We start from the raw sequence: 15,027 nt of genomic DNA, 5'->3' as shown, positions 1-15,027 counted from the left end.
TGCCTAGTTATCTGAGACCAGGGGGTCCTTCACACAGGAAACTTGTTTATACTAGCAGATGCCCTTTAGCTCTTGTCTGACTTGTGTCCACTTTATTTCTCCTGACCAGTACACTGGCACTAGGAACCTTATCTTATGTTCCGTCCAGCATCCCAGGGAAAACCTGGCATGGAATAGCCCCTAGTTCTTCAGATGGAAGGTGCAAATTTTGCATACCACCACAATAGGAAACAAATTCAAAGATTTTTTACTTATAGATCCTGGGCAAGGAGGGCACAGTGAGTCAGGAGGGCAGTCCGTCAGTCCCTGGGTCATGAGAAGCAGGAATGAAAAGTCAGACAGAGAGAGAGAGAAGAACATGTGACAGAGAATAGGGCATGGGTCACTTTAAGTTTGTGGGTAAATTCCTGAATGGTCCATTTAAAGGAAGTGGTGGGAAAGCAGGGAACTCAGTCTGCCAGGTAGGAGAGATGCCTCTTGAGTTCTAATCTCTGGCCGCCATCTTGAGCTATTTGGGCATGGTATAGAATTGAAAACTGTGTCAAGAGTGACCAAGCTCTATTTGTGGTGTGAGAAATTTAAACTTGTATTCAAAATGGATGTCGAGGCAACATAAAATTGAAGAGTTCACTACAGGGACAAAGTGAGCCTTATAATTGTACTAGTTTACTGCCTGAAGGCAGCAGCACAGGAGCGGGAAGCCAAACAGAACTTGGAGATCTCATTGGGTTGAGGAGATAGAGTCTGAAATTTAGCAGACAGAGGCGAACTGGTAGAGTACCAGAAGAGAAAAAACTACAGCGGCAAGAAAGCTCCAGATAACTGTAAAGAAGTTCCTCTGGAGTCTTTGGCTGAGTACTGATCTAAGCAGAAAATTACTGAAAGCAAGGAAAAGAACCACTGGAAAGATAAGGTAGAAAATTATAGGTACTCACACAGGACTTCCAATAATTCCATATTCTCATCAGCCAGAGTGGAAAGACTCATAACACATGAGAGTAAGTAGAATCCTTAGAAGGGTATCACCTTTGTAGAGAGGCTAAATCAGCCCCTTCTAAAGCTCCACTAAAAGTTTCTCTAGACAACCTTCTATGCAATAAATCTTAAAAGAACCCAACTAATTCCAAGTAATTTAAATGTGCATAAGAGCAAAATCAAAACGATTTAAAAGAAAAAAAAACAAAATTTATCAATCAACAACATAAAATCCACAATTCCTAACATTCAATACAATGTTACCAGGTGTTTGGCCAGGCACAGTGGCTCACACCTGCAATCCCAGGACTTTGGGAGGCTGAGGTCGGAGGATTGCTTAAGGTCAGGAATTCAAGACTAGCCTGGGCAACAAAGCAAGACCCTGTGTCTACAAAATAAATTTTTAAAATTAGCCAGGTGTGGTGGTGCCCCCCTATAGTTCCAGCTACTCAGGAGGCTGAGGCAGTAGGATCACTTGAGCCCAGGAGTTAGAGGCTACAGTGAGCTGATTTTGCAACTGCACTCCCACTTGGGCAATAGAGTGAGACTCTGTGTCTTAAGATTAAGTTAAATTTTTAAATTACCAGGTATACCAGCAATGTGTGCCTGAAGTCCCAGCTACTCAGGAGGCTCAAGCAGGAAGATCATTTGAGCCCTGGAGTTTGAATCCAGACTGAGCAACATAGTGAGACCTAGTGTCTAAACAATGAAATAATAAAATGTATTTTTAAAAAATACTGGGCATATAAAAAAGCAATAAAATATGACTCATTATGTAGGGAAAAATCAAATAATAGAAAAAGATCCTGAAATGACATCAATGATAGAACAGAATGTTAAGAGAGCCATTATAAATATAGTTCATACGTTCAAGAAGGTAGAGGAAACGTGAGTATGATGAGGAAAAAAATAGAGGGTATAATTAACCCTAAAGAAATTTTTAGAGATAAAAAATATCTGAAATAGTAACCTTTAAGAGATTAACAACATATTAGATGCTGCAGAAGATAAGATCAATGAACCTGAAGACAGAGGATTAGGAGCTACACAAAAATGAAACACAAAATAGGAAAAAAAAAAAACACAGTATCACTAACATGTGAAAATACAAAGTGGTATAACACACATGTAACTGGAGTCTGGGAGGGGAACTGAAAAATGATTTGAAGAAAATGGTCAAAATATTTTTAAGTTTGACGAAAACTATAAACCCACATATCTGAGAAGCTCAATAGATTCCAAGGGAATGAACCTAAAGAAAACCATGCTAATAATCACATTACTAAGAATCAATGATAAAGAGAAACCTTTACTCAGAGGGGCAAAAGGCACATTATTTACAGATTTAAATAAATATTTACAGAGTAACAAATAAAAACAGACTTTTTTTTTTTTTTTTGAGATGGAGTCTTACTCTGTCGCCTAGGCTGGAGTGCAGTGGCACGATCTTGGCTCACCACAACCTCCACCTCCCGGGTTGAAGAGATTCTCCTGCCTCAGCCTCCTGAGTAGCTGGGATTACAGGCATGTGCCATGACGCCCAGCTAACTTTTGTATTTTTAGTAGAGACGGGGTTTCACCATGTTGGTCAGGCTGGTCTCAAACTCCTGACCTCGTGATCCTCCCATGTCAGCCTCCCAAAGTGCTGGGATTACAGGCATGAGCCACTGCACCCGGCCCAGACTTCTTATTAGACTATGAAAGGCAGAAGACTATGGAGTGACATCTTTATAGTAATGAAAGAAAATGAAACCTGTTCACCTAGAATTCATGTTCAAAACAGTAGAAACATTTTTTGGAGTTTGTATTCACCCTTTCATCTGCTCCTAAGTACAGCAGCACTGTTGGTCTTGAGCAGCGGGAGCCTAGTTCCCAATTCCCTTTATGGAACTGGAGGGAACATAGTTTTATTTGCAAATTATTGTATATGTCCGTTCTAAGCTGGCTGGAGGATACCTGAAGGATGGACTTGCTTGTCTTTATCTCACATAACATGGAATGAGGGCAGGAAAAGCAGTGAGCAGTATTCATAAAAGCTATCTGGGGACTAAAAATCCACAGATAACTGGGTCAAGAGATTAAATCTAATTTCTTCACTTCTTATAAGTCTATTCAAATTGTCTATTTCTGCTTGTGTCAGTTTTGGTAGTTTGGCTTTTTTAAGAGATGTGTTTATTTCATCTAAGTTATCCAACTTGTTGGTGTACAAATGTTCATAGTACTCTTATAATCCTTTTGGTTTCTGTAAAATCAGTAATAATATCCCACTTCCATTTCTGATCTTAGTAGTTTGAGTCTTTCTTTTTTTCTTAATCAATTTAGCTATAAAGGTTTGTAAATTTTGTTGACCTTTACAAAGAACCATCTTTTGGTTTCACTGATATTCTCTATCGTGTTTCTATTCTCTATTTTACTTACCTCCACTCTAATCTTTATTATTTCCTTCCTTCTTTTAACTTTAGGTTTAGTTTGCTGCTCTTATTCTAATGTATGCATTAAGGAATGTATACATAGTTCCTTAACATAAAGTTAAGTTGTTAATTTGAGATCTTTCTTTCTTTTTTTTTTTTTTGAGATGGAGTTTCACTCTTGTTGCCCAGGCTAGAGTGCAATGGCGCGATCTTGGCTCACTGCAACCTCCACCTCCTGGGTTCAAGCAATTCTGCCTCAGCCTCCTGAGTAGCTAGGATTACAGGCATGTACCACCATGCCCAGCTAATTTTGTATTTTTAGTAGAGACGGGGTTTCTCCATGTTGGTCAGGCTAGTCTCGAACTCCCGATCTCAGGTGATCCGCCCACTTTGGCCTCCCAAAGTGCTGGGATTACGGGCATGAGCCACTGTGCCCGGCCTGAGATCTTTCTCTTTTTTAGTGTAAATGCTTATAGCCATAAATTTCTCCCCTTAGCATCGATTTTTCTGTGTCCCATACGTTTTGGTATGTTGTGTTTTCATTTGTCTCAAGGTAGTTCCTAATTTTTCTTGTAATTTCTTCTGTGACCCATTGGTTTTTAAAGAATTTTTTGTTTAATTTCCAAATGTTTGTGAATTTTCTAATTTTCTTCTATTACTGATTTCTAGCTTGATTCTACTGTAAAAGAATAAAATTCAGTATGTGTAGAAGTTTTTCAGTTAAGAATCATGTTAAACATGATTTAACGTGAGTTAATCATGAGTAACATGTTAAGCATGAGTAACAAAAACTTAGAAACAGTGCCTTAAATCGTAATATTGTGGTTTCATGACATCATCAGGGGCCCAGATTCCTTTTCTTTATGGACAGCCATCTTCAGCATGAGCATGTTACTGAAGGGTAACACCAGATGGACTTTATATCTCCAGGCATCACATGTATTCCAGGCAGGAAGAAAGAAAAAGACAAGTTCAGTTACATACTTATCACCTAAGTCGGCCTCTGTGTTTTTGTTTTGTTTTTTATTTTTTGTTTTTATTTTGAAATAGAGTCTCACTCTGTCACTCAGGCTGGAGTGCAGTGATGCAATCTTGGCTCACTGCAACCTCCACCTCCCGGGTTCAAGTGATTCTCCTGCCTCAGCCTCCCAAGTAGCTGGAACCACAGGCGCGTGCCACCATGCCCGGCTAATTTTTTGTATTTTTAGTAGAGACAGGGTTTCACCGTGTTAGCCAGGATGGTCTCGATCTCCTGACCTCATGATCTACCCACCTTGGCCTCCCAAAGTACTGAGATTACAGGTGTGAGCCACTGCACCTGACTGTCGGCCTCTGTTTTAAGACACTCTCTCAGAAGAGAGAGTTAAGATACTCTCTCAACAACTTCCAATTATGTCTAGTTGGCCAAAATTTTGTCACATGGCCACTCCTGTCTGCAAAGGAGGCTAGAAGATGTAGCTCTTTTGATAGGGGACATTTCTGCCCCTTAAAAAAAATGTAAGTTCTTGAGATAATACATTTTAGGAAGGCAACTAGCATTTTCTGTCACAGGGATCAAGAGACTACTTAGGATACCACTGCTCGGGGAAACATGATGGTGGCTTGTTCTATAGTAGTAGGGGGGTTGATGGGAAAAAGTGATTGGATATATATATATCATATATAAATTATATATATTATATATTCAATATATATTAATATATAAATTATATATATATATAATTTTTTTTAGACAGGGTCTCACTCTGTTGCCCAGGCTATAGTGTAGTGGTATGATCATAGCTCACTGCAACCTCCCACTCCCAGGCTCAAGTGATCCCCCACCTCAGCCTCCTGAGTAGCTGGGACCATAGGCTGCACCACCACACCTGGCTAATTTTTTGTATTTTTTGTAGAGACAAGGTTTTTCCATGTTGCTCAGGCTGATCTCAAACTCCTGGACTCAAGTGAGCCACCTGCCTCAGCCTCCCAAAGTGCTGAGATTACAGGTGTGAGCCACTGCACCTGGTCATACTTGATCTGTTTTGAAGGCAGCAGCCACAGGACTTAATGCTGGATTAGTTATGGAAAGGAGAAGGAGAGGAATAAAAACCCTTAGGTTTCTGGCCTAACAATTCCAGAGATAGATGCATCATCAACTGAGAAGAGGAAAAACAGAAAGGCTAAGGGTTTTCTTTTTTGGGAGTGTGGTGCCTAATCTAAAATTGTATTTTATATACATTAAATTTGAGATAATTATCATACAGCTAAAGGGAACTCAATATCCTCTTGAATATCTCTGAGCTATTTAGAATCTTTTCCAAAGGTCACCCTCCTCCTACATTTGTCAGAAATATTTCTATTTACGCTGGAGTTAGTTCCATTTGTTCTTATTGATTCTTCATTTACATGTATCAATTTTTCTCATATATATGGTAAACTTCATTTTATGTTTATAAATGGAGGGGTATGTTGATTATATAGGTATACTCTGTCTATGTGCTGGGCAGGCTTCCCTGGAGGGTGTGTGGGGATGGAAGATGGCAGGTAGGATGGCTGAGGACTCTACATTTCCAAAGAACCAGTGTGTTTCCTGGATGGAACTCCCTTTCCTTTTGTTCAAATCCCCTTTTAGGTATCTAATTTGGAAGTGTGAGTCTCAGCAATCATTACTCTGCTTCCCTGTCAAGGCCCAAAACTTATATCTCTGCTTAGGAATATGCCATATTCTCCTTAGAGAACAGTTTTTTGATGTTCGGGAGAGTGACTGGGAAAAGACAGTGCTGCCAGCAGAGTTTGCTCTGTGTGCACAGAGAAAGAGAGGGGTGATAACGAAGGGTCCAAGAGGTCCAGCTTTTCCAAATGCAGCTCTTTAATAACTATGGACATTCCCATGATCTGATTTTCTTTGTGTATGCTGAGTGTGATGGTTAATATTAGATGTCAATTTAACTGGATTGAGAGATGACTAGAGGGCTAGAAAAGTATTGTTTCTGGGTGTGTCTGTGAGGGTGTTGCCAGAGGAGACTGACATTTGAGGCGGTGGACTGGGAGAGGAAAACCCACCCTCAATGTGGGTGGGCACTGTCCAGTCACTGCCAGCTTAGCTAGAATAAAGCAGACAGAGGAAGGAGGGATGAGCTTGCTTGCTGAGTCTTCTGGCTCACTCCCTCTTCCCTTGCCAGATGCTTTGCTTCCTCTCCTCCTGCCCTGGGACATCAGACTCCAGGTTTTTCGGCCTTTGGACTCTGGGACTTGCAGTAGCAGTCTCCAGGGGTCTTTGGGGCATTCAGCTACAGACTGAGGGTTGCACTGTTGGCTCCCCTGGTTTTGAGGCTTTTGAACTTGGACTGAGCCACTACTGGCTTCTCTCTTTCTCCAGCTTGCAGATAGCCTATTGCGGGAATTCACTGTGTAATCGTGTGCGCTATTCTTCCTAATAAACTCCCTTTTATATATACATATATCCTGTTGGTTCTGTCCCTCTGGAGAACCCTGATTAATACACTGACTTGGAATGTATTGCTTCTCAGATCCCCCTGATTTTACATCTCTAATAACTATTGTTTAAGGTTATGGTTTTTCTGATTGGGTTTTTCCATTAAGTCAATTATATCTGCTCTCATATTTTCTGTATTTTCTCAAAGTTCTAGATCCTGGTAGCTCACCTTACTGATTTCTAGTATTGCCATGGTTCTTTCTTTTTGAAATAATATTTTCTGTTAATGTACTGGAACCTTGGGAGAAAGGAGAGTAGACTCACATGTTCAGTCTGCCATCTTGAAGCTCCTGTATTGGTTTGTTTTATTGTCTTTTCCTAGCTTCCTAACATGAATACCTAGAGCATTCCCCCAATATTACTTTACTGAAGCTTTTTATATGTGAAGGAATTGTATGTTCATCTAATCAATAATACCCAGTTAAACAGAGTAAAAGTTAATAGCATCCTCCTTCCTCTCCTCCAGAGCTACTTTTGTGTGAAAACAATGTAAGCATTTTGAATCCATTCACACATTTGTCCATGCTTGTAATAGGGGGAATTTTTTGTTTGCTTTGTTACAAAAATGAAATTATATTTTTCTACTACTTGTTCTTTCACTTGTTTATCATACATGTTTCTTTTTTAAATTTTTCTATTCATTTAAAGCAATGAGCTTTCAAATGTTATAACATAAACTGTGTTTAAGAGAGATTTGGGAGAAATTTAAGCAAAGAAAAACAAAAGGAACAAAAGAATAGGTATGGAAGTACAAGATGTATGTCAAGAATTCAGAGTTAGACACATTTGGCTGAAGGAGAGGAACGATACTGGCAAATACTGAGAAACTTGCAGAGACAATATAGAGTTGGTATGTGAGGACAATGAGTGGGAAGCCATTGAGGCTTTAAGAATAGGGTCATTTATTAACTGCTTAATGTTAATTAAACCTTAAAATAACCTAAAAGTATCTCTAATAAAAATGTTACTCATTGAATTGTTATTTTAATTAATTTAGTCGATAGTGAACCCTCTACAGACTAAAGGAGATAATGTATAGGAAAGTCATTTGAAGTACCAAGTGTTCTGTAAAGAGATGTGTCACGTTTTCTCTCTTTATGAGTTGGCAGTGTGGATGCACATTATGATGCTTCTAAAGCCACTCATTTTCCCTCACTGCTATCTGGATTGTGTGGGGGACTGAGTACCCAGTGAAAACTTTGGACACCTAGGATTTAAGCTACTAGTCATCTGGGTAACTTGGGACAAGAAACTTCAGCTTCAGATTCTGTGTAAAATAAGAACTAGAACTAGATTGTCTCTAAAATACTTCCATCTCTAAAAATTCAATGGTTCTGTGATCCTGTAATTGTTCCCACACATCTTGATTTAGTATTTCTTTAGGGAGTTTTAAATATTCATTTAACAGTGACAGGTTGATAATCATTGAAAATGCTACCTATGGCTGGGCGCGGTGGCTCACGCCTGTAATCCCAGCACTTTGGGAGGCCAAGGAAAACGGATCACTTGAGGTCAGGAGTTCGAGACCAGCCTGGCCAACATGGCAAAACCCCGTCTCTACAAAAAATACAAAAATTAGCCAGATGTGCTGGCACATGCCTGTAATCCCAGCTACTCAGGTGGCTGAGGCACAAGAATCTCTTGAACCCAGGAGGCAGAGGTTGCAGTGAGCCAAGATCATGCCACTGCACTCTGGCCTGGGCAACAGAGCAAGACTGTGTCTCAAAAAAATAATAAATAAATAAATAAAATGCTATCTCAATATAATATGAGCTGCCATGTATTGTGTAAAGGCATCTCACAGCCTTTTAAAAATCAGATTACATTTCTTCTGACAATTCTATTTTATTTTTACTTTTGTTTCTGCTTGAAGTTGCTGTGCATTATATTGACTTTACAAATTCAATAGGGTGACTATTATAATACCAAAGAATCCAATATTTCACATATATAATATTATATGTATGTAGATTTCTTTCATAATTGGCAGGGTATAGTTGTTATGATAAAATATTTAGGTTTAAAAATTTTATATCTCTAATAACTATTGCAAGAATAAAATGATCTTGATATTCTTATATTACAAGTAATCTAAAATTAGAACTTCTTTTCTTATAAGGTGGCTTTTTCACCAAAAGAATATAATTCACCATCTTTCAGACCAGAATATATAGAATTCAAACCAAAATTTCAGGTGAGTCCTGAATTATTCTATCCCAGTATCATTATACTTAATTACTAGGTTTCTTCAATACTTTAATTCAATAGTTCTAAAAAGCTACTCATTAGAAACACCTGGCTACCATAAAAAATACACATTCCCAGGTCCACTTCTGACCTAATGAATCTCAACTCGGAAACAGAACCTGGGAATTTGTATTTCTCAAAAAAAAAAAAAAAAAAAACCAAGGGGATTCTTAATTTGTCATCTTGGTATCCACTAGAATTTGAAAACCAGTTACAATAAGTTGCATCCATTAAAAATAATTTTGAACTACTAAGTTGAAATAAAATAAGACAAATACTAGGCTGATTCTTTCACATTTTGCTTTTTTTAGTTAGATAACACAGAGGTATGAAAAAAGACTTTCAATAAGAATTTTTATTTTGAAGCCTGTTTCAATGATGAGAAGAGCTTGATCCCAGAGCTAAAAAGCTGCTTATGAATATTACACTGAATTTTTACTGTAATCCTGAGTTTTCTATATGGTTCTCCCTTATCCATTTCTGAGGCATTATACAGTATGCATCAAAAAGCAAGATTAAACTGTGACATGTTAAGGACTGGGTGGAGCTCATTATCATTGTTGAAACTCTCAGACTTAAAGGTAGATGATATATGCCCCCAAGTCAGTTTTTAGAGAATATTTATGATACTTTTCATGAGTTTCATTTCAGTACTTTTCACTACTTGCTTGAATTTAGAAAAAAATATTTCCTATATTGCTATGAATGTAGCAAATATTTAGGTAAATGAGACTTGGATCCTGATGTTAGCCATTGTCTAAGGAAATGAAGCTAACACTAGAAATTGCGTTGTTAAAAATAAACTATTTATGGGTGGCTTTTTAAGTATTTAAAAATATTCCAAGTAGCAAAAAGCACTTGGACACAAAATAGTGTCAGAATTAAGAATTTGAAATTTTTCCATTAAAATTTTTATTTCAATTTCAAATATTTTAAAATAATTAAAGTTGATTTTCTCCCTTTGTGGAGGGTAGGAGAGTGAATAGATACATTGACAGATTGCTCAAGGAAAATTAACTAGAAAATATATGATAAATTCAAAATCATTGCTACCAAATGTCTTACCTTTTTTTTAATATTGCAGTTTCAGAAATTCAACAAGAACAGTTTTGATCCTTTTCTAAGGAATATAAACAAAATGTCAGTCAGAAAAAGAAAAGATCAAGATATATACAAATATAGAAACGTCTTAGGTGCAGAGGTCATAGAGCATGAAGACCAGGATCCTCCTTATCCAGCACAATCAAAAACTGCAGGACCTGCTAATAAAACCTGGGTCCTTGACCCTAATATCTTCACAACAAAGATGTTAGAAACTGAGAATAAGTTAGCCCCTGATCCTACTATCAATACAATAAAGGGTTTAGATACAAAGAATAGTTTAAAAGAAAATCTACCAAATGTATCTTTACCAAGCATCAAAGGAGAATCATCAAGGGCTGGAAATGTACAGGCAAACACATGTCACCTCTCGAAGTCTTTAAATTTTACCCCCCATATAGAATATTTAAAACAATCAATGATACTCAAGTCAATTTTAAGTAAAAATCTGCAAGACCTTTCAGACAAATTATTTTCTAAACCAGAAGTTAGTATGAACAGTGAAGCAAGAGAGAAAAGTAGTTCTCCACTTCTAAGCATTCATGATAAATCATCAAGTAGTATGGAAGACAACATATTGGAAAAAAAACAAGATTTAAACAACTGGCTTTCAGAAGACATTTTAAATTCAAAGGCTACTTTAAGTCAAATAATTAAAAATATTCCTGCAGATTCATTTTCAGAAGGCAGTCAAATAATTGAAAATATTCCTGCAGATTCACTTTTAGAAGGTGGTCAAGTAATTAAAAATATTCCTGAATATTCACTTTCAGAAAGGGGTCAGATAATTAAAAATATTCCTGCAGATTCATTTTTAGAAGGTGGACCAGGACAATCTCCAGAGGTAGAAGAACATGTCTCTAAAAAACACTTCGAAGCTGATGAGAGAGATTTTCCAATTAAAAAAAAGAGTAGTATCAAAAAGAAACATTTAATAAGCGAAGTACCTAACTCCAAATCAGGTTCAAGTGGCACTGTACATGACTACATTATGAGGCAAATATTCACTGCACCAATATTCTCAGAATTGGAGATAGAAGTGAAAGAGCCAAGTGAAACACCAATGAACTTGGAAAATCAATTACCTACACCTTGGAAGAGAAGTTTGTCATCACATATTCTATTTCATGAAGAAAATGCTGATGAAATAGAATTGCCACAGCCCAGATCTGCTATAAGCCAGATAATACAAGCATTTCCTATAGATACGCTTTTAGAATCTGGGATAATCAAAGTGATAGAATTAGATAACGAACGCCATAAGAGTTCTTTGCTGGGTACGGGGATCACTTCTCCTAAAGGAAACCTAAAGGATTCCCAAGAGTATTATTCAGAAATCAGAAGCGAGACAGAACCTCTTTCTGAGCAGAATATACCCATCGTTCCCAAAGACACTACTTCTGTTAGTAGAGCTGAATTTATACAGGAAGACCAAAATATGTTCCCACAAGATTCAAGTTATTATTCAATAGCAAATAAAGAACTGTATTTGCCAAGAAATGGTCAGAGGCTTGGTAAAGACAAAAATGATCTCAGTTCTACTTTAGAAAGTTTAACTAATTCATTAATGGATAAACTTAGTGAATCAGATGAAATAATGTTAAAATCCTTTTTAAAAAACATCTTCAATGTTTTTTTCAAATATAATCATTCTGAAAGAAGAGGACAACCAGAAAAAGAATTAGAAAGACTAATTGAACCTTATTTTACAAGTGACACAGAACACCTTGAAGAACTCAAAGAGGATTTTGATAAAGCAGACAAATTAGACAGAAAACCTATTTTGAGTCCAAAGTTGCGTGTGTTTCTAGAAGAACTCTCAGAGTCAGAAGTAAAACATTTAAAATCTGAATTAAGTAAACAAATCCAGCATTACCTTGTAGAAAGACTTTCAGAATCAGGACATATCACCAAGGAGGACTTACCAAAAATCTATCAAAATCTGTATCTGATGAATGAGAAAGCAGAGCAGAAAGGGCCAAACAGTTTTCAGGGGAAATATTCTGAAACTGTGAAAGAAATCATGTCTTTTGTCAACAATTTCAATCATCATTTCATAGATAAACATTTAGAAATAAAGCTAAGATCTTTTTTAAAAGAGATTCTCCAAAACTATTTCCTAAAAAACATTTCAGAAAGCAGTTTATTTAATGAGACAGCATCTGAGACTATATACCCAAACATATCTTCTCTAAGGACTAAAAGTGTCTCAATATCTTTTCATGAACTACAACAAGATATTTCAAAGGGCAGTTTTGGTAGAAGGTTTGAAATAAACATGAAATATCCTTTAAGTAAATCTCTACAAAACTATCTGATAGCTTTATCAGAAAATGAATTATTACATCTAAAAGCTGATTTAAGCAAACACCTCCAGAGTCTTTTTATAGAAAAACTTTCAAAGTCAGGACTAATGACAAAAAAGCAATTAGAAGGGATCAACCAGCATATAAATTTGCTTAATTCTAGTTCTATACCATTAAAATATATAAAAACACATTTACCTTTTAGAGATGACTGTCACTTTGTGGAGAAGCATTCAGAAAAGCAAAATAAATATTCAAGAATTGTTCAACAAACCACTTTACAAACGGTTTCTGAGGATAAACTTAGAGAAGCAGAATTGATTCGAGATAAAGAAAAGAAATATTTTCCCTTAAAGAATTTAAAGGGAAATTCATCTTTAATTAAGGAACAGAAAAGTTATTACACTAAGGAAGAAGCTAAAACACCAAGTTTAATCAAAGTACAACCTTCTTCCAATGAAAATATCCAGGCAAGTCCATTAAGTAAGTCATCAGAAATACTTACAGATATACTGCTTAAGAAACTAAGGAAAGAACATGTATTCATGCAGCTTCCTCAAGCAGAAAATTCTGTTCATAAAACAGAGATTCAAGACCCATATAGTTGGGGTGGTAAATCAAAAATAACTCAATCAAAAGCTTGGTGTGAAAACACACTGAAAATGAAGTCCCTTGATAGAAAGGAGCACGTAAACATCTATAAATGGACTGTTCAGGAAAAACCTGAAGCAGTATTAACATCGTATCCAAGAATTCCTAATGCCAGAATGCCAAGGGAAGATGAGTACTTAAACAGAATCACTTTCCCTTCCTGGCAAAGTAGCACTTTAACTCATTTCAATACAGAGACTGGGGGAAAATCAAAATTAGAAGACCAGTATTGTCAGAGATTGAAAGGAAATAATAACAATAATAAAAAACATTTAGTAACATTTGCACAATACAAAAAAGAAATACAAACTCTTTATATAAAACCAGATGAAATTTGCTGTGAAAAATGTGCCAAGTTCCCTGAAATACAGTCATTCCAATATAAGGTTGTAGAAGATGAGAAAAACTCGAAACCATACCTTTTCCCAGAATTATTTAAGAGAGAAGATCTAAAACCCAAGGTCCGAAAAGAAAGAGACGGTGTCGCCCAACCAAAAAAGTCATTTAACAAGATAGTCAGGATACTACCAACCACACTGCCCACCACAAGAATTCACCTAAAGAAGTCTGTTCCGAGGACACTGTTTCACTGGACTGCAAGAAGAACTATACATGTAATAATGTTTTTCTAAGTCTTCTACTTCTGTATTTGGCAAAGTTCTGGCAATAATTTAGGGTGTATATATCTGCATCCAACTGTGTGTATAACCTTAATTACCCCCAAGACATACAGACCTCCAATTTAAAAATTCCTCTGAAAGACCAGGTGTGGTGGCTCACACCTGTAATCCCAGCACTTTGGGAGGCTGAGGCGGGTGGATCACGAGGTCAGGAGATTGAGACCATCCTGGCTAACATGGTGAAACCCCGTTTCTACTAAAAAATACAAAACATTAGCCGGTCATGGTGGCGGATGCCTGTAGTCCCAGCTACTCGGGAGGCTGAGGCAGGAGAATGGCATGAACCCGGGAGGCGGAGCTTGCAGTGAGCCGAGATCGCGCCACTGCACTCCAGCCTGGGTGACAGAGTGAGACTCCGTCTCAAAACAAACAAACAAAAAAATTCCTCTGAAACTTAAATATCACCTCACCTGATTCAAAATACAATCACAAAATCAGGGGGACTGTTAACACACCTACTACCTTTTTATGAAATAAACAGTGGCACCCCTCCTCCAACCTACCATCTGGGACATGAATTAGAAAAAGGTGCCCTCTTCTTCTGGGCAGATTCTCCCAGCTGACACAGCCGAGAGTCAGAGTACACAGTCCTGATTGTGGAAAACTGGCTGGATTTTAGCCCTGACTAAAATTAGTACAACCATTGGCTGTGGCCAGATACTGTGGAAACATAGCCGACATTTTCTTTTCATAGAGATATAACTACAACTATTAGAGGTTTTTTTTCACATAGCTGAATTATCTTTGCTTCAGTTAAACAAATATGAAGCTCCCATGTGCCAGTTATCTGGCTAAAAATTAGGGATATGCAAAATTTACAATCCATTGGATTATGAATTGCAAAAATTTAACTTCTAGTCTTTTTTCACCACCATGCTATATCATGTGCTGAGAAACTTGAGAATTCAAATATATTTTTAATATTAACATAAAACAATTAGGAGGCCAGGCGCGGTGGCTCACGCCTATAATCCCAGCACTTTGGGAGGCTGAGGCAGGTGGATCACTTGAGGCCAGGAATTTGAGACCAGCCTGACCAACATGGTGAAACTCCATCTCTACTAAAAGTACAAAAATTAGCTGGGTGTCGTGGTGCATGCCTGTAATCCCAGCTACTTGAGAGACTGAGGCACGAGAATCGCTTGAACCCAGGAGGCGGAGGTTGCAGTGAGCCAAGA

The 15,027-nt window shown here is 37.3% G+C and overlaps 1 protein-coding gene across 7 annotated transcripts in view; it reads left to right on the top strand.

Annotated features, from left to right (window-relative positions):
- C2CD6 (C2 calcium dependent domain containing 6) overlaps positions 1 to 15,027 on the top strand; it is a 137,867-nt gene that overhangs the window by 113,098 nt on the left and 9,742 nt on the right. For 3 of the 7 annotated variants that reach the window (XM_003820750.3, XM_055108959.1, XM_055108958.1), the window contains 2 exons: positions 8,984 to 9,058; positions 10,196 to 13,783. The exons of 2 other annotated variants lie outside the window; for them this stretch is intronic. In XM_003820750.3, the coding sequence (XP_003820798.2) occupies positions 8,984 to 9,058; positions 10,196 to 13,783 (3,663 nt within the window). The remainder of the gene's footprint in view (positions 1 to 8,983; positions 9,059 to 10,195; positions 13,784 to 15,027) is intronic. 2 more of the 7 variants (XM_034954805.2, XM_055108960.1) reach the window with 1 other exon arrangement.

This window comes from Pan paniscus, chromosome 13, assembly GCF_029289425.2.
Source record: "Pan paniscus chromosome 13, NHGRI_mPanPan1-v2.0_pri, whole genome shotgun sequence".
NCBI classification, from domain to species: domain Eukaryota; kingdom Metazoa; phylum Chordata; class Mammalia; order Primates; family Hominidae; genus Pan; species Pan paniscus.
Note: the sequence above shows the minus strand (reverse complement) of the source record. Positions and strands in the feature narration are given on the sequence as shown.